The 27,163-nt window shown below is 35.5% G+C and overlaps 1 protein-coding gene across 2 annotated transcripts; it reads left to right on the top strand.

The window, feature by feature from the left end:
- The first annotated feature begins 3,538 nt into the window (after positions 1 to 3,538).
- Positions 3,539 to 15,853, top strand: LOC117317887 (transcription factor Sp5-like). 2 transcript variants are annotated; one of them, XM_033872856.1, is made up of 2 exons: positions 3,539 to 3,982; positions 13,918 to 15,853. In XM_033872856.1, exons 1-2 carry the CDS (start codon positions 3,938 to 3,940, stop codon positions 15,034 to 15,036), a joined length of 1,164 nt encoding a protein of 387 aa, XP_033728747.1. In that variant the 5' UTR covers positions 3,539 to 3,937; the 3' UTR covers positions 15,037 to 15,853. The 2 variants fall into 2 exon arrangements, with proteins under 2 accessions (XP_033728747.1, XP_033728746.1); XM_033872855.1 differs by lacking the exon at positions 3,539 to 3,982 and adding an exon at positions 10,845 to 11,010.
- Positions 15,854 to 27,163: the final 11,310 nt, after the last annotated feature.

Genomic DNA, 27,163 nt, shown 5'->3' on the forward strand with positions numbered 1-27,163 from the left:
GCACTGTGCACTAGTTAAATGTCCTGATGAACTTTCAACCAGTGAAATATTTAGTTAAACGTTATACTCTCTAAACTATGAGGCTTATATTAGATAAGCAACCTACTTTGTTCTTTACAAACTGTGAAATATTTATACTCGATATACTGTATGTGAAACTTTTTACACACAGAAAAATACCCATTTTTTTCTTTTCTTGTAAGTGGTAGTAGTCTCCGTATTTATATAATATTTATGAAATATAATACCCAACACGGATACCTTGTAACTCCGAATAGACGTTTGGATATTGAGATGTTTGTATATTGCATATCGCTTATCCGACAGATCCCCCCTACTGCTACAGATACAGGGGATCAAGAGACTTCCTTTCATCTCAAATGAAATAAGATTCGAAAAAGGTTTGGGAGAAATACTGCAGATAGTTTGAAATTATTATCTTTATAATAGAAAGAATATGGTTAGGTATATATATATTTAATACCATTTGTGTTGTCGCTGGCAATTCAACACGTGATCGTTTCAAGAGGTTTTATATTTCAAACGAAAATGATACATTATAACTGAGAGGATAATAATATGAAGGACTAAAATCATGTATTTCTTAATATTCTAGTTTTTTTGAAGTCGAAAGATTTACAGATATGTTAAAATTGGTAAATTCAATCAAATCCTTTTCTAAGTATATGAAAGACAAAGTTTTATTACAGTGGGTTGTACAATATTAAAGTAGATATACACAAGTGAGGCGAGAATATGATTATGAAAATGGTTTATATATCAAACAAAGAATTATGAAGAAAGCGAGAAAAATCTATGAAAATTTGTGTTTAAAGTAAAAACCAAACTATTATCCTGTGATAAATATCACACTGAAGCAAAGTTTTAATAGTGTTTTTTTATACAACAGCAACAAAACTGAGAATTGTGCAACACACACACAATTCAATTGAATATCACCTTTAGACATGAACTTAGTAATATACACTGTATGTGTCGAATGGTGAATGTGAATCCTCCACCTTGAATTTAAGGACTGAATACAGCTGTGTCGTCAATCTAGAACTCATTTGTGATGATAGGGGCTGAATACATTTTTGTCGTCCTTCTAGGACTCATTTGTGATGATAGGGGCTGGATACAGATGTGTCGTCAATCTAGAACTCATTTGTAATGATAGGGGCTGAATACATTTTTGTCGTCCTTCTAGGACTCATCTGTGATGATAGGGGCTGAATACAGATGTGTCGTCCTTCTAGGACTCATCTGTGATGATAGGGGCTGAATACAGATCTGTCGTCCTTCTAGAACTCATCTGTGATAATAGGGGCTGAATACAGATGTGTCGTCCTTCTAGAACTCATCTGTGATGATAGGGGCTGAATACAGATGTGTCGTCCTTCTAGAACTCATCTGTGATGATAGGGGCTCAAAACAGCTGTGTCGTCCTTCTAGGAGTCGTCTGTGATGATAGGGGCTAAAAACAGCTGTGTCGTCCTTCTAGGACTCATATGTGATGATAGGGGCTGGATACAGATGTATCGTCCTTCTAGGACTCGTCTGTGATGATAGGGGCTGAATACATTTTTGTCGTCCTTCTAGGACTCATCTGTGATGATAGGGGCTGGATACAGATGTGTCGTCCTTCTAGGACTCATCTGTGATGATAGGGACCTAATACAGATGTGTCGTCCTTCTAGGACTCATCTGTGATGATAGGACCTGAATACAGCTGTGTCGTCCTTCTAGGACTCATCTGTGATGATAGGGGCTGGATACAGATGTGTCGTCCTTCTAGAACTCATCTGTGATGATAGGGGCTGGATACAGATGTGTCGCCCTTCTAGGACTCATATGTGATGATAGGGGCTGGATACAGCTGTGTTTTCCTCTTATACTCCTCAGTAATGCTAAGGCGGTGTATATAATGATATTTTAAGCAGTTAAATAACTGCTTGCTTTTAGGAAGTTATTTTCGGGAAGAATGATGTCCGTTTTACTTTGTTCTCGAATTATGTTTTTAATTTGAAAGCTACGAGTATATATATCACAACTGTCATAAGATGTATGTTTCTGACCAATTCAGCAGTTATAATAAAATTATTTCGACAAAGATGGAAAAATTAGTAACTTACCAGCAATAGTACCATCGCACTAGTTAAAATAAAAATCATGACGTCATAGATACAAACATTAGTAACTTACCAGCAATAGCACCATCAAAACCTGTTAAAATAGAATCATGACGTCATAGATAAAAATATTAGTAACTTACAAGGAATAGTACCATCTAATTAATTTAAATAAAATTTATGACGTCATAGGTACAAAAATAAGTAACTAACCAGTAATAGTACCATTAAACCAGTTGAAATAAAAATTATGACGTCATAGATACAAATATAAGTATTTTACCAGTAATAGTCCCATCAAAATAGTTAAAATAAAAATTATGATGTCATACATTCCAAAATTAGTAACTTACCGGCATTAGCATCATCAAAACCAGTTTAAAACAAAATCATGACGTCATAGATAAAAACATAAGTAACTTACCTGGAATAGTACCATGAAACTAGTTAAAATTAAATATATGACGTCATATATACAAAAATAAGTAACTTTCTAGTAACAGTACCATAAAACCAGTTAAAATAACAATTATGACGTCATAGATACAAATACAAGTATTTTACCAGTAATAGTACCATCAAAACAGTCAAAATAAAAATGGTGACAAATGTATACAAAGCCATAGACAACATATCAAATACACAGGTATCGAAGACTTCTACACTTCATTAGACCTCTCAAGATCTAACTAGTAGGTAGCGAAAGTATACATTGGTGCGTGCTAGAATGTATTGTATATTGACAAAGGAACACTTGGAATAAAATTAATATTAAAAGACTGTGAACACATAATACACACATAAAAACAGGATTGGATTGAGAGAGAGAGAGAGAGAGAGAGAGACAGAGAGAGAGAGAGAGAGAGAGAGAGAGAGAGACAGAGAGACAGAGAGAGACAGAGACAGAGAGACAGAGAGAAAGAGAGAGAGCTCTCATGTGCAATGCATATCGTTATATCTCCAAGTGCCTCTAACTGTGATAGGCTGGTCTTTCAGTATCACCTCTGTGATCTGGAATGACTTAGCTACTAAACACTTGAGGAGTAAGCAATGGAGTCGTGTTTTCATGCCATCCCTAAGTCCCGGTAGCTGTGAGAGGGGTGGGGGCTACACGCGTTTTATCGCAGTATTCTGTAACCTTTATCGTTTCTGCTAAGACCACTAACTACCCCACAAAGGCATTCCTAACTACAAAGACGCGATTTATACTGATCTTGTGTCACGTGACTATCTACTCGAATCACCTGTACACCGTGTCGGTATGCCCCTTTGATGTTTTAAATCCAATTATTTGTGTGTATAAACTCCCTGCAAGACGATTACTTTCCCGCCCTCCACAACCCAGCTAATACCAACACATAATCGCTACTATTATCTCTGTCAACAAACCAACCTTTAGAACTACGTGGAGTGAATGGATTTAATTTCCTTTTAAACTACCCTTCTATTGATTCCAATTGGTTAGCGGCGAACTTCAAAGGCACGGCAAACTGACGCGATTGGCGGGCGGTAATTCCAAAGAGGTTTCAGTATGGGATAGAAATCGGAATCTTCTCAAGAAAAATGTTAACTTTATAAAGAACTTTAACAGCGAAGGGTGGAGATCTGTGTTCGACTTAACACTTCTCAGTGAATTTATCGTAGTTGACGGATTTTACTAACCGCACTGAGGAGTGTTCTCAGGGCTTTTTCACGCCAGGCGACAAAAAAGTGTGTTTGGAAGTGCAGCCTTGCAGCTCCTGTTGGACCACCGTGAGAGATCGGATGTTTAAAACAAGAAATCTGACTGTCTACTACTCCTCAACATGGCAACGGCTATAGCGGCTCCTCGTCCAATACACTTTCATCCGGTAAGTCGTCATATGTGTTCCTTAATTTGTGTTCTCTTTCATTTTGTTTTCTCCTTCATTGCTGTTTTTGTCTGTCATATGCTTTCTTCCTTGTTGGTTTTGTCGCTTTTCCATTTTGTTTTCTCCTGTGTGTTTTGGTGTCCTCTGTCGTCGCTGTACTGGCCTTCCTTTTGGTTTGGTGTCCTCTCTGTCGTCGCTGTCTTACCTTCCTTTTGGTTTGGTGTCCTCTACGTTGTCGCTGTGCTTGCCTTCCATTTGGTTTGGTGTCTCCTAAATTGCAGTTTTTGTCTGTCATTTTCTGTTTACCTGCTACACTCTACTACGTTTATATTTCGTTTGAATGTTAAACATATTCTGCATGTACAATTCGGCTATTTTATTTTAATGGAAAATAAATGATGGGTGCTCAAAGATTAAAATTAATAACTAAAACCTATTAAACGACTTTTTAATAATTGGTATCAGTGGCAAGAATGTTAAAGTTGTTGGTTTTATAAATGATATTCGCTATGATTCATTCTAACTTCCTTATGCATATTTTTATGTGTTCTAATTTTTACTCACACACTGACCGATAACCAACAATTCTCCATTGTAATGTTATTTAAAAGTAAGTGTCAATTACGTTCACATAATATCCATACCTTGATTGTATTTGATGCTGAAAATGGTCCTATAGAGTGATGTTCACTTTACAACCCCAACCCTCCCCCGTCTCCATCCCATAATACCCTGTCACTAAGCAGAGCTGTGTGATACATTTGAGGTAAATACCCTATCACTACAATTCATATTCAATTGGTAATGCTCACTGGTTGTAAATCTCTCACCTTCCGTAGGCGGACTACAAGGATATTCTACAAGACATGAAATAATTATATGTCATGTTTTATAATCTATATAATTATTATATATGTTTAATTGCTGTGAAACTTTCACCCAGTAAAGTTTTCGTTTTTTATAATTTTTATAATATTAGCTTCATATTCTTATGCACTGTGAAACTTTCACCCAGTGAAATATTCGTTTTATAATATTAGCTTTATATTCTTATGCACTGTGAAACTTTCACCTTGTGAAATGCCCTGATGAACTTTCAACCAGTGAAACATTCGCTTTATAATATTAGCTTTATGTTCCTATGCCCTGATGAACTTTCACCCAGTGAAATATTTGATTAAAACGTTATACTCTCTAAACTACGAGGCTTTTATTCGATAAGTAATCTACTTTGTTCTTTAAAAACCGCAATATTAATACTCGATATCTGTGAAACCTTTTACTCAATGTAAAATACCTATTTTGTTCTTGATATTTGTGAAACTTTTTACACAAATAAAATACTCACTTTACAATATATATTAATACCCACATGATGCTCTATATGTGTGAAACATTTTAAACAATGTAAAATACCCACTTAATACTCGATATCTGTGAAACTTTTTACACACCGCGCAATTCCACTTTATATTCTATAAAAATCACACTTACCAAGTAAACTGTCTATACTATGTATCCTTATTAGACTTTGACCAAGCATTACACGTAATATACTTTATACTTTCTTTAGTGAAATAGACTTAAATGAAGTGAAACATTCGCTTTGCATTGTATATAATGAAAAACTTTCGTCCGGTGAAGGATTTCCTTTATTCTGCAGAAGGAAACTTTCGATCAGTCAAACATTTGCTTTATCAATAATCAATTTTAACAATAAAATAGTAGTTTCCATGAGCTCTTTACGATATTAAATACAAATCAAATCATTATTGACCAATCAAATTGGGATTGTTAATTACCTTATTGTTTACATATAACATTGGAATCAATATTCACGTACCTTGTGAATGAGTAAACAAAGCTGCTTGATAACGTCTTGATATTATGAAAAAAGTATCAAATTAATGGGAATGTTCATAATTAATGGGAATGTTCATAATTAATGGGAATGTTCATTAATGGGAATGTTCATACTTAATGGGAATGTTCATAATTAATGGGAACGTTCATAATTAATGGGAATGTTTATAATTAATGGAAATGTTCATAATTACTGGGAATGTTCATTAATGGGAATGTTCATTAATGGGAATGTTTATAATTAATGGAAATGTTCATAATTACTGGGAATGTTCATTAATGGGAATGTTCATACTTAATGGGAATGTTTATAATTAATGGGAATGTTCATACTTAATGGGAATGTTCATACTTAATGGGAATGTTCATTAATGGGAATGTTCATTAATGGGAATGTTCATAATTAATGGGAATGTTCATTAATGGGAATGTTCATACTTAATGGGAATGTTCATAATTAATGGGAATGTTCATATGTAATTTAAAATAAAACTTTAATTGAAAATAACTTTCCTATGCATGAATACGTTTCTTTTTGCTTTCTTTTCAATATTCGCTTCTGTGCTTATTGCATGATTCTTTGGAGTGTTTGGTTTAAAGTGAATTCACAGGATTTCCTGAATTAAGTTTTTAATATAATTCATCATCTCACATTTTGGATTCCAATTCGAATGTTATATAGGGTATCTTGACATCCTATCATTAGATAATAGCTAATCGTGTTGTGTTTCGTCTGATTTATGGACCATCTATGGGAGTCCATATCATCGGCATGGAAGTTAATACGCTTCAACCCTTGGTGGCCCTGATTCACCGGAAATCATTACAGTGATTCGAATCAGTACAATCGATCGTTATCTGGGACTTTAGTAAGATACGGTGTTGGTTCTAAGACTGTCCCAAGGAATGCTACATTTTATTGTTAAATGTTTAATTAGTCAGTAGAAAATGAGTGTGAAAGAGAGATTTTATACATTCTCAAAATATCTACTTAATTATTTTCGGCAATTATCTACTTAAGAATACATCCTATCTTTTAAGATATCTTACAGAAAATATCTACTTAAGAATACATCCTATCTTTTAAGATATCTTACAAAAAATATCTACTTAAGAATACATCCTATCTTTTAAGATATCTTACAGAAAATATCTACTTAAGAATACATCCTATCTTTTAAGATATCTTACAGAAAATATCTACTTAAGAATACATCCTATCTTTTAAGATATCTGACAGCATATATCTCTACTTAGGGAGACATCATATTTTTTTGGAAATCTTACAGCATATATCTTATTAAGGGACATATCCTACATGTTTAGCAATCTCACAGCTAATATCTGTTTTACATCAAATCTATTTTAAGATATGTAACAGCAAATATGTATGAACGATTAGGATCTATCCTTCATCCTTTGACATCGATATAACTTACAAATTTTCGAAATTTTATGGTATATTCGCTTAATTTATTGATTGGGCGAATTCAAGGGAGAAAACTAGTGGGAGACTGTTTGATTAATACTGCGAAACGTCATTTTTTCTATTTCTAAAATTTTTAAAGCTAAAATGTTTGAAAGAATTTAAAGATTTCTGAAAAAAATATTAACTATCCTTAAGTAGATATGTGCTGTCAGGTTTCTAAAAAAGGTAGGATATATCCTTAAGTAGGTATTTGCTGTCAGATTTCTCAATAGGTTATGATATATCCTTAAGAAGATATTTGCTGTTATATTTCTCAATAGGTTATAATATATTCTTAAGTATATATTTGCTGTTATATTTCTCAATAGGTTATGATGTATCCTTAAGTAAATATTTGCTGTCAGATTTCTTTAAAGATGTAGGATATATCCTTAAGTAGGTATTTGCTGTCAGATTTCTCAATAGGTTATAATATATCCTAATATTGGGACAATATAAGACACACCATATACTAAGTTATCTCTGTATTTACCTGTAAACAAACACCAGGGAAATCAAATAATTGACCAGATTGTTTATTATTGCTTTGTGAATCATCAATTGATTAGTATAATTAATATCAATTAAGTGTAGACCTTCTTTGGTGGCCTACGTGATCAGCCTGATAATGGCCCATATTCAGTGATTGTTTCAGTACAAGATTGTGTTTAAAATAGGCGTATGGACATACAGGGTCCTGTGTAGTTTTATTTGTTTGTTGTTTAAGATTGTTAATTGGTCCATTCGATATCCCCGTATGACCAATTTGTTCACAGAAAGTTCTTAGTTGGTGGGCTGGTAATTTAATTGATAGGAATCCGTAAACAGAGACAAGAGGTTGTACATATCATTGTACTACAGTGTTTCTATTGTCTCCCTCATATTGTTCTCGAAAGATTAACAAACATTGAAAGTAAGACAACCCAGTGTCAGGCAAAACCTGAACATATTTTAAAATAAAAATATTAATATCTATTAACGAAAAAAACAGCTTATTCCTGTTTGATAAATCTAACCATTCTTTTATGAATCAGAACTACGAATTACCGTGTTAATTCAATAGTAGATTATCAGTATATCATTAGGGGCGGAGAACCTTCCGACCCATGACAAACTAACCCTGTTAGGGCAGGACCTTATCGACCCAAAAACGACCAATACCTAATGATAATAGAGAGGAGGGGATGTCCATCGATCCGTACCCTCTAACAACCCAATACTACACTGTAGCAGTGTACCTCTCCGGTGGTCTGGGAGTCGATGAATGGTTGAAAATTTTCGTAAAACTTAAAGCGTCATTATTTCAAATCAACGTATATGTTCCGGGCCATTAAAACGTAGCAAAGCAGATATTATGTTCCTCTCTTCAGCAGGACAAGATGGCCACACTCGTAGATATGTAACATAATCAGACTTGAAAACGTTTTATGCGTCAACATTTATGTGTTTGTATATTTATATGTGGGGTTTTTCTATTGTTATATTTCAATTGACCTACAAGCAAAACGTATCGCATTGTTTAGGGTATCTGTATCAAAGCTGGCTCACCTGTGTGGAGGAGATATATTACAACACGATTTCAGCAGGGTGGGACATCTGTGTGGAACTGTTGATGGCAGCATAAAGTACATCTGTCAAAGATAAACAATGTTAATGACGTCATAACACCATTTATTGATTTAATTATACAAAAGGTCATTAGCGTCAATATCAATAAAAAAAATAGATGCTCAAAATTAATATTAAGACAGTCATACATTTCATACTTTAAATATAAATATACGTCATAATAGTATTGATTTAATTATACAAAAGATCATTAGCGTCAATATCAATAAAAAATAGATGCTATAGTAAAAATTAATATTCAGACAATCATACATTTCATACTTTAAATATAAATATACGTCATAACAATATTGTTTTAATTATACAAAAGATCATTAGCGTCAATATTATCATTGATAAAAATCTGATGTCCAAAATCCAAATTGTATATTTGATACATATAAGGTTAACATAATCATTATCTGGTTTATTTTGGTGCTTTGGAAAAACCTTAATGTATAATTTGACATTTATTTGTGTTCACCCAATAACTGCATATTGATCCACGCAAAAATGTTTCAATGGTTTTCATATCATCCTGGTGAGAAAATATTTTGATAAAATCAAACCATTACATTTCTCTTATTTCTTCATTTCTTCGTTTTTATGTAAAAGACCTTGTCTCCAATTTTTTAAGCTTTAGCCATATACAGACTAATCTAATTGATATGAAGTCAAGATCAAACATCCTGTGAAAAGTTTTAAGTCAAAACTTATCTTAAAACTCTCTTCCTGATAATTTATTAATAAGTCTGATAATATTCACAATTAAGATTTTAGGTAAATTTCATATAAGGCTTTGCATATAGCCAAGTATTTCTGAAGCAATATAATAAAACTGTTTACGAGATGGACCCATTTCTACTGGAACATTAAACAGTCATCAGAGAGTGGGCTGGTAGCCAGTATAATCTAACACTACTGATATTGTTGAACCATTATGAATATTCATATAAGTATTGCCAGCAAATTACTTAATCATAAATTGAGCAATAAACATTTAGATCGAATTGAATTAAACGATAGTAGGGATACATTATAGAATAATATCTTCAGTAAGAAATGGGTAAGTATACTAATGCTAATGTTGGTAATATTGTACACACTGATGATCTACCTGAATTCCATGAAGCAAACAATGGTTCTTGAATGGAAAATGGCATGAAAGGTCGTGAAATAGATGTGTTTTTAAAAAACGTTCAAGATAAATATAGTGATATTTATAGCGTTATTTACCACACGGGTTTGCTTTAGGTGTGCCTATTATTTACAAGTTAGAAGCGAACGACTTTTATAATGAAACATTAAGGATATATGCTATGAAATTTTATCAGATGTAATCAAGCACAGCATGTAATGAAACAAAGAATGCATTCAAATATCATTTTATTAGATATATGTGTTGTATGCAAATAAAGCAGCCCACAGAAGGAAATATTAACCAGGGTTATTTGGGGTCACATCTATCTCCTACCTGGGTCCCAGGTATACATACGACCAATGAGTCATTGTGTCAAAGGTTTACTAACCAAGTAATTTAACAAATCTTCAAAGCGATACTTGTAACCTGACGCTAACACCTGTGATAAATATAATTACATGATTCAGAGTACAGGTAAAATCTGGGAGATGGTACGTATTTAGCCAAGTTGCCTATCTATCTAACTGTCCTGTTAGCCACGGGGTAAGGCGGGTAAACATATAGGAAGTTTATGTATGCGATTAGGCACTTGTCATATCGTCCGGCCCGTCCCCCGGGGGTTTTAACGGTACTGGTCAGTCAGACACCTTAAACCCTACTGACCACATGTCCTGCTAATTAGGTGTAGTGCTATAAAGGATGGGGAGGCGGGAGTTCATTCTGGCTTTAGGCACCTTTTTTTTTAGTTTTGTCAGGTGAGACATAGTCGGAATATAAACGTGGGCATTTCTCGCCTGAAACAGTCTGATATAGATATGTATGGCAACAGAAGGGAATGCTTTAGTAGCAATATGTGGTATTAATCTGCCTACCTACCTACCTAACTACCTACCTAACTACCTACCTACCTGCCTGCCTCTACCTATCTCTCGGTACAAAGCTATCCAGGTATGTTATCATAATCTGGTTGTCATTGTGGCTAATCATTATATTTTGTGATAAGGTTGCTTATTAACGTTAAAACAATGTTAATGGAGTATTGTCATCTGACAGCTTTCGTGTGAGGGAATCAAGGGTGGTATATTTGTATCTATATGTTGGTACTAACCGTAAAAAGAATTTATCTTATGGAACTAAGTCTTTCAAATAATTTTATTATCTTACTTATATAATATAGTACTAAGTCTTTCAAATCATTATATTATCTTATTTTTTTTTTATAATTTTGACTTAGTCTAACAAATCATTTATTATCTTACTTATATAATATAGAACTAAGTCTTACAAATCATTTATTATCTTCCTTATATAATATAGAACTTAGGCTTACAAATCATTTATTATCTTACTTATACAATATACAACTTAGTCTTACAAATCATGTATTATCTTACTTTTATGATAAAGAACCAAGTCTAACAAATCATTTATTATCTTACTTATATAATATAGGGCTAAGTCTAAAGAAACATTGATCACTTATTACTTATTTAATAGGAACTATATCTTACAAAGTGTTATTTATATTGCTTACAAATAAGTCAATATTATTAATACATCGTCATAAAGATAAAAATATGAAGTATCTCTAAAAATATAAATTATTTGATATTTGTGCATCATTGGGATTAACTTAAAGGGAACTTTTATTAACAATCAAAGAAATAATCTTAGATGTTGGTTAAAAGTTTCAATATTAATGATTGAAAGATGATTAAATGATAATTGATAAAGCTGCATTTTTGGTGTGAAATGTCAACCTTTGTATGTAAAAACTAACATGAAAACACGATTCTGTAGTATTTGAATGTAATAACATCATAATTGTTTAATTCAATTCGTCACGAGATATTCTATTTAATACGAGTCATCACTTATCGAACTCTCCAGTTAATGTATAACTAACCTTTCGTTGTGTCATCCCTAATTTATATATAAAATAATACTCCTCAATAAAACCTCGATAATATATATGATTTACCTCCTCATTTGTGAGCAATAAATTACGATACAGTCTTGATACCATACCACTTGTTTATATATAGTAAAGATTTTATATATCGTCCTTTGTTTCTATAAAGTAAAACGTCTCTTGTTTATGACATTTGTTTATATAAAGTAAAACGCTGATATAACGCCCCTTGATTATTATAACCCTTGTTTAGATAAATAAAAACGTTTTTATAATATCCCTTGTTTAGATCAATTAAATTTTTTTATATAACGTCCCTTCTTTATGAATCTAGTTTAGATAAAGTAAAAAAAATATATAACGTCCCTTGTTTAGATAAAGTAAAACTTTTATATAACGTCCCTTCTTTATGACACTAGTTTAGATGGAGTAACACTTTTATATAACGTCCCTTGTTTAGATAAAGTAAAACTTTTATATAACGTCTGTTATTAGATAAAGTAACACTTTTATATAACATCCCTTCTTTATGACCCTAGTTTAGATAAAGTAAAACTTTTATATAACGTCTGTTGGTTAGATAAAGTAAAACTTTTATATAACGTCCCTTTGAACCTAGTTCAGATAAAGTAAAACTTTTATATAACGTCCCTTGTTTAGATAAAGTAAAACTTTTATATAACGTCTGTTATTTATATAAAGTAAACGGTTATTATAACCCCCTTGTCAATATATGGTACATCTTAAGGCCCCCGTTTACCTTACTCATCCCTCTCTATAATGTACTTATATAAGCTTATATTATGTCGACCATCTGCCTTTGATCTATACTATCACATTAACATGAAATAAGTATAAATAACCCAAATTTGTTAGCAATAATATATATTTCAATACCTTATGATTCAGTATACATGTGTACTAAACTGAATTTTAGTTTTAAACGTACTTTGGTAAAAAGACAATTAATTATTACTATTTGTGGAAAATCACTGTATTAAAGCACTGTATTCGAATTCAACACTTTTGACGTCGACAAGTTCTGAAGTGTATACTTACGAATTAAAGGGGCATAATCCGGATTTAGTTCCCCATATTAACCGTCCGGAGAGGGATTTAAGTGTGTGCATAAGTAGAAAATACTTACCTATATATAAAGGCGCGTTAGAGCAAAGGAGAAGTGCCACCTAAAATTAACTTACATATCCTAAATGCTAAGGTATGAAATATATTCATTTGTTCTCAAAGATATGATTGCATTGTATATTATACATTTAATGCTGATTTTCGATGGTTATATGAAAAAGAGTGTAATAGAGTAGATTACAGGTCCACAACCCTCCTGTACATTATCATTAATGTTCTTTGGCAACAATTGGTGACACATACGAAAGACACACAATAATGGATGACAAATTGAAAAGTACACAACAACTGATGACATACTTGAAAGGTGTACAACAATCGTTGACAAATTCAGACAAACATACCAAAGTCTATAAAAAGGTGATTGGTTGTCCTTCTCGGCACTTAGCAGTTTGGGAGTGGGGCGATTGGTTCGCCGTTGTCAGTATAATGCTACCGGGTGGGGTGTCCTGCTGGATAACTTCGGCAGTATGTTCCAGTGAGGTAGCACTATGAATTCCGCATCAGTTTCGTGCTCTCACAAAGAGACATGCATGAACATACCGCAACCTCCAAAAATCATGCACTCACGGTACACGTGTATTTCACGACCAGGAGAGGCCGTCCTTAATTTGTATCCGATCCTATTACATGTATATGTATTATTTTTGTCAGTGAATTATGATTGGACTTTACTGACACCTCATAATTTATTTTGAGAATGATAATGTAAGAATTAAAAACAATATATGTAGTATATATAATATGTATTTTGAGAAAGCAAGTATTTATTCCAAGTTTTATTTTTGTCGTTGCAGCATACGACAATGGCGGGCATGAATATGAAGATATCTATGAGAAATGTGCCGGACGTAACTCCTGGAAACTTTCTTAGATTATGTGCACCGGAAGTACATAGACCAACTCCTAGTCTTCCTCATCCAGCATGGCGGCCATCACCGGAAGTACACATCCAGGAAATAATGTCTTCATCTTTACGAACGCCTCTTCATCCGCTACAGCACATGCGCCAACAACAGGAACTAGCTATGCAGGCAAGACAACAGGACCAGTTACAATGTGAACAGTTTAACTTTGAACTCCATCAAGCGCGACTTCTCCAACAAAACGTCATAGCGACCGGAAGACAGTTTCTACCAACACCGTCCACAATGTCGCTACCTCCCTCCATGGGGAATCCCCCAATCTCACCTCCAGTGTCTCTGGTGCAGCAGCAATGTAACACCCCGAAACAATTATCCCCCGCACCAGCTTCAGAGGCGGACATCCCTTGGTGGAGTGTGCAAACTAGCACTACACCGGTTCCGCCGGATGTTAAACCAGAGATCCACTCCCACTTTCTGTATGCACAGCAGACAGGGGGCGTGACCGATCTTCAGTACCACGCCCATATCGCCTCTGTCATGCATGGAATGAAATCAGCGATAACGCCAACTCGACGATGCAGGCGTTGCAGATGTCCAAATTGTCAAAATTCGAAAAACTCTGACAATCCCGCAAAAAAGAAACAACACATTTGTCACATTCCGGGTTGTGGAAAGGTGTACGGGAAAACGTCGCATCTGAAAGCTCATCTCCGCTGGCATTCGGGGGAGAGGCCATTTGTGTGTAATTGGTTGTTCTGTGGGAAGAGTTTTACGCGATCCGATGAACTACAGCGTCATTTGCGGACGCATACTGGAGAAAAGCGGTTCGGCTGTCCAGAATGCGGAAAGAGATTCATGCGCAGTGATCATTTAAGTAAACACGTGAAAACACACGAAAACAAAAAACTGAAACAATCATCAATCGATTCGAGCGAGGACGCATGCGCTGTCGATAGTGACGATGAGGATGTTGATGTAGATGGTTTAGATGACGATTCTGATATTATGGACGAAAATGTCGATATATCTGGTGATTTTTCTCCGAACTGATTTGTACTGGAGATTAATAGAACTGTGATATTAGTTCAAGTGCTTGCATAAATTTATTTTTGTTCTTTCAATGAAAATATCTAATTATTAAAACAGTGCTTGGCTTTATTTTCAAAAGACCATAGTAATTTTGTTTTCATTTTCATATTAATTGAGTTGTATTATTTTGAATTGTGCTGGATATTACTTGAAAATTGATTGACAAGTTCGGAGATTTTTGTTTTTATTTATTTTAATTTTAAATCTATTATGTATATTTGTCTGTATAAACAGTCAGCCTTCGTTATAACGATCTCAAATACATCATGTGTGACACAAGGAACAATTAAACCCTTTATCTCGATATTTGTGGAATATCATTGATCTCAAGAATTATTGCAAACCCTATATCTCGATTTTTGGTATCGTGTTATCTCAATAGGTGTATAGTGCTTTTACCCAATATCTGAGATACTTTTATCTCGAAATTTGAACTGCTATATCGTCGTCTTTGAACAAATGTAAAATATAAAAAAAAATTATACTTTCTTTCTTTATTCCTTTTAACTCGATATCTGTTCAATTTCTTATATCGTGTTATATTCCATTCATCTCTGTTTCCATAAAATCTCATCTATCTCAAATTGTAAATTCCCTTATATCTCGACATCTGTAATAACCCATTTACTACATCCCCTTGTTAACAGTTTTTTTATGATCAATGTTGATTCGACAAAACGAGGGCCGACTGTTTATATACATATATGAAGTTTAGTGCTATCACTGGTGGAAAAAAATCTATTGACGACAAAATAAAAAAAATTAACAATATATCAAATTTGTTTTTGTTGTTTTGGCGAAAATTTTGGCGAAAGTATTTCAAATGCTGGTTTGGACCCTGAGCATAGAGTCGGAATTCACTGTGGATGTGTAAGTAAAGTGTTAATTAAACAATAGACTATTGTTCTGTTTAGCCCGTTGGACATTCAGAGTTCTTCACCGGTACTTCTCTCGGACAATGAGGACAATGAGTAATTATGACAATTGAAAACAAGATAAGGCTATACATTGTATACAATACCAAATGTTACTAAAGCAATGAACTACTGGGTTCCCTTGCTACATTTGCCAACCATATACATCTTGCTGCCATATCGACTATAACAACATTAAAACCACTGTTCAATACTTACATTTACATTGTCTGAACATTTTCGTCACCTTTGGAAAAAAAAACACCAAAACATCCCGCCTTTTTTAATGTCACATGACCCACTGGTTCTTATAGACTAGCACTGGGTGTTCTTAGCATTAGGTTAATGGGGATTTGGTTTGGTTTGTTTTTGTTTAACGTCCTATTAACAGCCAGGATCATTTAAGGACGTGCCAGGTTTTGGAGGTGGAGGATAGCCGGAGTACCCGGAGAAAAACCACCGGCCTACGGTCAGTACCTGGCAACTGTCCCACGTAGGTTTCGAACTCGCAACCCAATGGTGGAGGGCTAGTGTTAAAGTGTCGGGACACCTTAACCACTCGGCCACCGCGGCCCCGGTTAATGGGGAAATGCGGAGCAAATGTAAATATATTTGAGCTGCTCTTTTTAGTTTCTTTGTTTTATAAAGTGATAGATACCTAATTGAATACATAAGAAATTCTATCATACCATATTTGGTTCGTAATTTCCGGTCTAATAAGCAATCATTTTGAGGACGTTTTTTTCATTAATTGGTGTTAATTCTACAAACGTGTACCGTGGGCGTCATGTAATTAACATGTATACTATGACATACGCTGTGCACGCTGTCGGCTGGTGTCGAATAATTAATGTGTAGCCTTATTCTTTAACATTATAATCACACACATTTTTTATAAAGGTTTTTAATGAGACTGGACCTGATGCTTGATTTTAGTAAAATATTTTACTGCCTTGTTTGTAATTTTACAATAATATTTACAATTCTGTTTACTAGCCGGAAATATCTTCTGAGTTGGGTCGATCGGTTGAGTATAAGACTAGAACGCCGGAAGTCCCGGGTTCGAACCCAATTATTGAAATGCCAATAACTTAATAGATCCATATTGTATCATTGTTTAACTTTTTTATCGCCTTAATCAACAGATATTTTATTAATATGTTTTAAGATAATCATGCTTGTAAACATAATTTGTAGTTTATTTCAAAAAGGACACAAAATCACCCCAGCCATAGGAATGTTACTTAATATTCCAACCGTAAACAAACTTAAATAGTATCAAATAAACAATTTCCCCCTTTAACACAATACACAACATCTACAGAGAAACATCAAATACACAAATCCTTCAGATGTTCCCAATTACGTAATTTATGCAAATTAGGCCAATGTCCTATGCTATTCTATACTGTTGACGGACATTTATAGTATAATGACTGAAGGATTTCTTGGTCGTCATTTTTTTCGTTGAGTAATTGAAGAATTATCCATCATTTGTAGTCTGGACTTCAAACATTACCTAAAATATTTAAATCTTACCTAAAAGTGGTTTTTTTTCGAGATTATAAACGTACATGGACATCCTTAGTTTACTTTATGTACATGTAGGTAAGGAAAACGAGCTGGACAGAGACATATGTATGAATGTCAATGGTGTCGACAAATATAGGAATCTACAAAAGAAACGAATCGAAACTGTCGGATACATGTGTGTCGTACTTAGATGTCTGTTCATACTTTAGCCTTGCTCTATTGTCATCGAAAAAATAAACAAACAAATAAACAAACAAAACAAACAACGGGAGCTCACACTTATACCTGATACGCCGACAGAACACTGACATGAAATCTAGCATTGGGCGGAGTCGTGTAGGCGGTAAACCTGTAACTAGCTAAAGCCGACAGAACACTGACATGAAATCTAGCATTGGGCGGAGTCGTGTAGGCGGTAAACCTGTAACTAGCTAAAGCTGATAGAACACTGACTATAGTCGGTGAGACGAAATCTAGCAATAGGCGGAGTCGTGTAGGCGGTAAACCTGTAACTAGCTAAAGCCGACAGAACACTGACATGAAATCTAGCAATAGGCGGAGTCGTGTAGGCGGTAAACCTGTAACTAACTAAAGCTGATAGAACACTGACTATAGTCGGTGAGACGAAATCTAGTAATGGGGTGAGTCATACAAGCGATAAACCAGTAACTAACTAACGCCAACAGAACGCAGACAATAGCCTCTATATATCTATTTTAGGTGACTTTTGGTCTCTAGGCGATCACAGTTAGAATGTTGTGAATGTTGATTTGAGTTAAATGATTCCATTCAGAGACCTGATAATAGGATAGATCTAGGTCTCTGGTCCATATGTGAAGGGACGCATTAGCTCAGTCGGTTTGATCGTCGGCAACGTAACCTCGTGTGAAGATCTGAGGTGTGTGGTTCGACACCCCCTACCCGTGTCGGTTTGGGTTTCTCGGGAAGATGAGGAACGGGCCGGTCTATTCTGTGGTGTGGGTATGTCATTGGACAAGGCGTTTTACCTTGATCTGGATGCCATGCGACGGGCCTCCCGTATGTTGTTCCGTGAGGTAGTCACCGACTACTACAAGGAGATCCAGCCCCAAATGACCTTGAAGGCCTGTTCACGAGAAGATAAAACCAGAAAAACAAAAAACAAACCCTGGTTTAATTGATCCATAACGGAACTTGTATAACGTGTAATGCTTTCGTCTAATTGTAATTGTTGAAACTGCATATACTCAGGATGGATTCGAGCCCAGGCCTTGGTGCGGAAGGTCAGTGGCTTATATATATATATATATAACAGTCATGCTGTTTGTTTACACGACACGGACTGCGGTACGGACAACCCTTCCGTAAAGAAGCTTACGGGGATTCCGTTTGTACGATAATTGACGGAGGGATTACCGGGCATTGGCCGTGTATAACATCAAAGAGCGAACGAATCTCTCAAAGACCTGTGTCAACTTCATATTAACATCGTCGACGAGACACACACCAATCGTCAGGATCATGTTAGATCAAATATCCCAGTCTCAATCTCCCGATTTTCTTTTAAGTAGCCGCACAAAGGAATATGTAAACACATTCAAGCGTCTACGTGACTCTGTCGTGAAGAGTGTCGGTAGAGTCTTTAAATATGACATCTGGATCTTTAAGGTGTTTTAGCTGTAAAATAAACAAACTGGGGTATGGTATTACCGATTTTTAAAGTGTTTAAAGATATCACTTTTGTATTTCTAACTTTTCTTTTATTGAAGGACAGCTGGACGTATATATTAGCGATAATGTATGATTATAGTGGAGAGAGAGAGAGAGAGAGAGAGAGAGAGAGAGAGGGAGAGAGGGAGAGAGAGAGAGAGAGAGAGAGAGAGAGAGAGAGAGAGAGAGCGAGAGAGAGAGAGAGGAGAGATCCAGGAGGAGATCTACGCTATATATATCTTCTCTATCTCTCTGCTATCTCTCTCTCTCTCTCTCTCGCTTCCCCTCTCTCTCTCTCTCTCTCTCTCTCTCTCTCGCTCTCTCTCTTCTCTTTTTTCCCTCTCTCTCTCTTCTCTCTCTCTTTTTTCCTCTCTCTTCTCTCTCTCTCTCTCTCTCTCTCTCTCTCTCTCTCCCTCCCCTCTCTCTTTCTCTCCTCTCGCTCTCTCTCTCTCCTCTCTCTCTCTCTCTCTATCTCTCACTCACCTCTCCCCCCTCTCCTCTAACCTCATACAGACAACGAATCTCTCTCTCGAGAGAGAGAGAGAGAGAGAGAGAGAGAGAGAGAGAGACAAAGACAGAGCGAGACACACACATACACAAAGACAGAGCACTCACAATACTATGCTTGACCAACATTGTGTGAGTGATCTGATTCCTCTGATTCCCCATAAATCCGAGCACTTTTGGTAGGAATCGAAGTGCGAAAATTTGTAAGTTGCCGCCAAAAATTGAAAATGACCAATTCCATTCCCTTAACACTGCCGTAAACCTAGTGTACAAGAATTATGGGCAGTATTTCCCACAAACCTAAGAACAGTGATAACAATTCCCCTTAAAAAAGTCATATGAAGAGAGATAGCTAAGTTTACCTCCCCATTCAACCCAAGAAGAAGAATATTCCCGAAAACTCTGTCACACTGACACATTGAAAGTAACACATTCTCAACGTGTCTCAGGAAGCACTGTGTTAGCAATGGAAGGAGGGGTTGTTCTGACGGGGAATAACTGTAACAATTTACAGAAAGTAAAGGAAGGAGGGGTTGTTCTGACGGGGAATTCAGAAAGTAAAGAAAGGAGGGGTTGTTCTGACGGGGAATAACTGTAACAATTTACAGAAAGTAAAGAAATGAGGGGTTGTTCTGACGGGGAATTCAGAAAGTAAAGAAAGGAGGGGTTGTTCTGACGGGGAATAACTGTAACAATTTACAGAAAGTAAAGGAAGGAGGGGTTGTTCTGACGGGGAATAACTGTAACAATTTACAGAAAGTAAAGGAAGGAGGGGTTGTTCTGACGGGGAATTACGGTAACAATTTACAGAAAGTAAAGGAAGGAGGGGTTGTTCTGACGGGGAATTCAGAAAGTAAAGGAAGAAGGGGTTGTTCTGACGGGGAATAAGTGCCTCATGAAAATTGTAATAAAATAATCACAGTTCAAGTATGTAGGACTTTGCTAAGATGGTCTTATTTATATAGTACTTTTTTTTCCATGTGGCTTCAACTAAACAGGTTTTCACTAGGACGCTTTCAACTGGGCAGGACTTTGCGGGAGGGTTTTAACTATGGTGGCATAGATCTGCCATCACATAACGAGACAATTTTGTCAACATAGCGAGATAAATATACCATATAGCGAGATAATAAAACGACATAGCGAGATAAAACAACCGACATAGCGAGATATTTAATGCGTTTATGAAGTCGCTATCTCGATATCTCGCTGCATTAGATGCTACTACTGACATAGATTTCTTTCTTGTCAACGTCACGTGAACTCCATTCGCGCTGAACTTCCGAATGGGGGTCACGTGACGTTGACAAGAAAAAAAAATCATGTCAGTAGTAGCGTCTAATGCGGCGAGATGTCGAGATAGCGACTTCGTAAACGCATTAAATTATCTCGCTATGTCGGTTGTTTTATCTCGCTATGTCGGTTTTATTATCTCGCTATATGGTATAATTGTCTCGCTATAATGACAAAATTATCTCGTTATGTGATGACAGATCCATGCCACCATATTTAACTAAACTTGATTTTGACAGGCTGTTTTCAAATAAGCTGGACTTCGCCAAGTCGGGAACAATTTTTTGAAAGAGAGTTCACTTGTTCAGGATTTACCAAGAGTGTTTTCAACTATGCGGGTTTTACCAAGAGTGTCTCGTGCTTGTGGGGGATGGCTAACTATGCGGAACTTTGCCTGTGGAAGTTCAAATTTGACTTGGCGATTCTTATTTAAAAAACAACAACTCTGGCATGTATATGAATATATGTATTATACTCTGAATTCAAGAGGAGAAGGGTCGTCTGCATTCGCCAGTCATCCAATTACATTATTGAACACAATCATCACATGATAATAAAACGAAGACTCAAGGGAAGTAACTCGCACAAAATAAATGATAAACTTTCCAAGGCAAAGTCGATCCACGTCTGAACATGTAAAGCGAAGGTTTATGATTTTTGTTTTTATTGTTTTAAAAATTCGATAAAACATCAGAAACCTTAGGACTACTCAGCATGTAGATTGGTCCGCTGTCTCTGGAATATTGAAATTATAGATAAAATGAACTTTATGATTTTGTTCTCTTGAACAAGTCCGATTCTAAGTCTCAAACAAGGGGAGATAATATAATATTAAAATTCAGCTGACCAACTCTTAACGAAAACTCGAGGGCTGGTGGCCAGTCTACTCAACGTGAAGATAATAGTATTTTAAAGCAAATACCAAGTAAGGTACAACAACTTGGATAGATAATCTGGGTACCCAGAGAAAACCACGTGACCGAGCAGGTGACTCCGTACGTATCTCTTCACGACCGATCAGGGAATCGAACTCCGGCCGCCGCGGTTTCTTGGTGAAAAAAAATCTAAAAGTGTATCTTAGAACCTAAAGTATCTAATTTTGATTTATACACAATGTATGACTAGATCTGAATGATAGACATTTTAAGTACGCCAGAGTTACTCCCCTTAGCAGTCGTAATTATAACTTGCACACAGAGTTATCTCCCTTGTACTACTCTAATGACCGTAGCTAACAATCAAAATCCAATTATCTAAAATACCTTACCTCCATAAAGCAATCGTCTGCTGTATTTTTTTTTTTTTTTTATTCTTTTGTCCCGGATATGACGCGACAGATGGCGTTACTGGTCAAGATGAAGTATGTGATTGGTCAATGTAGCGGTAAATGCAAATTGCAGATATGCAGTTAAAAACGAAACAAAGTTTAGATTGAATGCAAGCTGAATAAGTGGATGAATCTTTTCAAATGATACATTGATAAAATTATATTCCTGATTAAAAAATGATTCAAACTGATATAATTCTGTTATCCGTGCTGAAACGCATTACATTACTGTATATCGTTGATTTATTTCACCAGCAGTTTTACATTATAACCACCAGCATTAAAACTGTGCCGTTTACCTTTTTTAAAGATATTTTTCTTGTTATTCTTATTTTTACATAACATTCATCAGAACTGATTATAAGGCTTTCCGCTTTGACGCCATTTTTAATTTAATAGTCAAACTTTACTTGGATACTCTTTGATCTTTTCTCTCTGAGATTGTTTAACTTTGATCAAAGTCTTAAAAAGTATCATTATGAGGTATATGATAAACAATTATTTGGTGTGTTGGACTGTTCCAAGTTTTCTCCTCAATTTTCGTGGAATTAGACGTTAAGGATCTCATCATTAATCAGAATAAAACTTTATAGTATAATGTATGTCTAATATTTGTGTTTGTTTAGAGCTGTGTTTAGTAGATAAGTAGTTATAAACGATTATGTTCTATCTTCACATTCGGGGTACTGATTATAATGGAAAAGTGAACTGGGAAGGTGGGGAATCACGTGGTCAGAAGATACGAATTCAAAATGGCGGCCGCTAGTGCAGAAAACATAAAATGAGGTAAGATATTGAAAATACTCATTACATAGGTTTTTTTTATTGTAGCGAGCATATTCTATACTATAATCTCGACATATCCATACCTCATGTGTGCTGGTACAGTTTGTAGTTATCCATATTTCTGACCAAAATTTCGAATCGAAAGGATTCCACTGACGAATTCGATTCAAAATTTTGGTCAGAATGTTACGGAAAACTACGAACTGTTCCAGAACACATGAGGTATGGATATGTCTAGATTAGAGTATATCATATGCTCGCTACAATGAAAAGCCTATGTAATGAGTATTTTCAGTGTCTTACCTCATTTTATGCTTTCTACACTGGAGACCACCATTTTGAATTCGTATCTTCAGATCACGTGATGCCCCTCTGTGCACACAAATGTCTAAGATAACATGTGACAAGCCTGTCGTATGAGTTTCAGTGTGTAGCCACGAGCTACAACGAGAGGACCTGCCACAAAGTACGCGTTTTGGGTGTATTTGGGGAGATCTGGGGACATTTGGATAATAACATGACTGGGTTATCTGGAATTTCAGAAAAGATTCTTAAAAGATTTTTAACATCTTTGACCCATGTGACCTCGAAAATAAGTAAATAAAATATATTTATTAACTTTATAGCACTCCATCCCATGGTTATGGTTTTACGTGTATATTATCCAGGGAAGACATTTTTCTAATCAAATGAGATTTTGTCTCCCATGACAGGAGAAGGGTGTTTGTGTGAGAAGACATGGAAACATCTCTCTCCAAGGACACTGGAGTTCATGTTTAACCCTGGTACTGCCCCAGCACAAAACATTCAGTCGAACCTAATCTATGTTGTGTATTGTGATCACATGCATCTCGATCCTATGACAAGTCTGGAACTCATTGAAGTGGAGAGTACTATATGTTAGCTACCCGGAACTTCCCTTGATCTAGTGGTAGGATGTCTGTCCGGCGTGTGATCAGGATATTTACCATAACTACCAGGAACTCCCCTTGATCTAGTGGTAGGATGTCTGTCCGGCGTGTGATCAGAATATTTTCCATAACTACCAGGAACTCCCATTGATCTAGTGGTAGGATGTCTGTCCGGCGTGTGATCAGAATATTTACCATAACTACCAGGAACTTCCCTTTGATCTAGTGGTAGGATGTCTGTCCGGCGTGTGATCAGGATATTTACCATAACTACCAGGAACTCCCATTGATCTAGTGGTAGGATGTCTGTCCGGCGTGTGATCAGAATATTTACCATAACTCCCTGCTATTACAGATTGGTGCCGGTGGTTTACCAAGTGTAACGATCTAGGAGACTGTGAGTTACTTAAACTTCCTTGGACCCAAAGAAACTGGAATTGGTTGTCTTAGGAGGCAAAGACTTTGATAAAGAGGAATCTTATCTGGAATAGTCTATAAGTGGAGAGTATAGGTCACGTTACAATGACTAGTCCGGACTTCCTCAGACACTAGCCGACACCAAACTTTGGCAGTAACTATCCCGACAGGTGAATGTCTTTAGATTTTATTCTCCTCTTTTCAATGGCCTCTATACATGCCAATCTGTTTTGTATTTTTTTTGGCTCATACCTGGTATGTTTTTGTTTTCATTATTATGTCAGTATTTTTCTGTTGTTTTTCGGCAAATGTTTTTTCAAAATAAAAGGTGATTTCACAATTGATTTAAAATATGTCATCTTCAATCGAATTAAATGCAGTAAGTTTTACAATTGGTCACAAATATAAAATTGATGTAGAAACATGTCTAGATTTGTCCAAAGTAGTTGAATAGCCGTTTCAATGTTTTAGTTAGTCAAATTTGTATGCAAATTCCACTCAATGGCTGAAGCTGCATTATAAATCAGATCACTTGGAGCATAAATGTAGAGCTCTTCTGCTTGCCCTGATAATTATTTATTTACTTCAAGATATAATCTTTTACAATTATATAAATGTATTCCAGGAATAATTAGCGTTCCATGATCCAATTGTTTTACAACACCCTCAAAACCTAGAACTTTCGGAATCTAATAACAGACGTTTTATAAAGGTTATGGTCCGGATAATAAATCCTCGATGTCTGTAACTTAGTGTCGCCTTTAATTGATCTTGATCTTTGAAATGCTTACAAATGCCGAGGGACGTGAGAGGGAGGGCGGAAAGGAAAGGAAAAGAACACGTTATTTGTTACTTTAAAAACCAGAACTTTATTAAACATGCCGTCGTAACAATGACTGATATTAAATCCAATGCAAAGTCGGCCCTGTCTCGATTTTTCTTGAAGTACGTACCTCTCAACCTGACGACCTTCAGACTTACCGGATTCTAATTCCACCATTCGTGTTTTGTATTAAAGAGAAGAAATGGTTTTGACAGACCGGGTGACAAATATGAATTTGGGAAACAACTGACATTTTTACTAATACTTAATCTTGTCGCATGTTGCTTAGAATCAACTAAACGGTGAGCACATGAGCATAGTGTCATGAAGACTGCCATATTTGTTTTGGTGATTATATTTTAGATGGCCAGTTTTCTTCCGTTTCCGATTTTCTGGGGCGTCATTTTTATCGACTGCATTATCCTGATACAACATTAATTTCAAAATGCCTCAAAAAGATGAGTTGGGACAGAAACATCCATATAGACTGGCTACGGATTTTAAAAGAGAACAGGAAAATAATTGTAAGTCAACTAATAAGCCTAATTAGTTAGATTCGACATTGAACACACAAAATAGGAAGCCAGTACACAGGAATACAGTGACTCTCCATACTATCTACATTACATGGTAATGGCCGCAATACAGAATCAGAAAAAAAGATTACCATTAAAGTGCGAGATTAAAAGGCGCACACTAGATCTGGCAACCTTTGAGGACTCGCACAACTAAATCAGCCAATCAGCTGGTGTTTAACCTGAACCAAGTCCCTGAGGAAAATGTGTTTCTTAGGTTTGTAGCTGTTTTCCTGAGTAAATAACATATGAAATGGGTACTTTCTATATACGAGAATAAAGAGTAGGGTCTTGAGGTTTGGAAAATCAAAAATAAACACTCCTACTGAAAATAGAATGCCGTAATGATTTGAGGTGTAAAAAGGCGGGAATTCCCCAGGTGGGGGTTCCCTAATTATAGTGTATGGTAAATGTCGGGGTTACTGTCTTTCGAGTACCCGTGTGCTCTTCTTATATACCATTCCACCTATATAATAACAATATCTATCCGATAGAAAAAAAAATCAAACTTTAATTTGATATAAATTTCACATCATTTGAACTTCAAACGCGTGAATAAAGGGATGGAGTCACTAGTAATAACATATAGTAAATTATTTAGTTGTGTGAGTCCTAAAGACGACAAGACGCACATTAGATCAGTCAACCATTCCCGACGAAAAGGCGCACAACTGATCTTCTATCCAGTAAGGACTGAGTTATGTCATTGACCGATGACTATTGCGTGTATTGTACGGCTATTTTGTACTAGTTTTAAATTCACAAAAGACTTATATAGTATCAGAGACCTATATACTAGTATATAGGTCTCTGATAGTATACAATAGATATTTATAAGTCTATACTAAGTTCATGGTTTCACCATATCGTACCATATATAGAATAATGCTGATACAGCAATCTGTACAATGATAACTATGAGGAAATATAAACAATTTAGACGGACCCGTCTGACATTCCAACAAGAGGGAAAAAATCCAGAACTGGATAGAAATTATTTCTAGATAGGACGACATGCAACACAGTAATTGGTTCGAAAAGAGGCAATACAAATTCATAATTGGGACGAATTGGTAGTTTTCCGTTATCCTTATGGTACTAAATGGTAGTTTACAGTTATCATTTTATGGTACGACATGGTAGTTGACAGTTATCATTGTATGGTACGAAATGGTAGTTTACAGTTATCCTTATATGGTACGAAATGGTAGTTTACAGTTATCCTTATATGGTACGAGATAGTAGTTTACAGTTTCCTTATTTGGTACGAAATGGTAGTTCACGGTTATCATTATTTGGTACGAAATGGTAGT

Source organism: Pecten maximus, chromosome 19 (genome assembly GCF_902652985.1).
Source record: "Pecten maximus chromosome 19, xPecMax1.1, whole genome shotgun sequence".
Lineage (NCBI taxonomy): Eukaryota > Metazoa > Mollusca > Bivalvia > Pectinida > Pectinidae > Pecten > Pecten maximus.

Excerpts from the sequence above, each read along its gene's own strand:
- LOC117317887 (XM_033872855.1), top strand. The coding sequence starts at position 10,882 with ATGGCAACAGAAGGGAATGCTTTAGTAGCAATATGTGGTATTAATCTG. Across the intron at positions 11,011-13,917 it reads CTCGGTACAAAGCTATCCAG|CATACGACAATGGCGGGCAT; the intron begins GTATGTTATCAT and ends TTGTCGTTGCAG.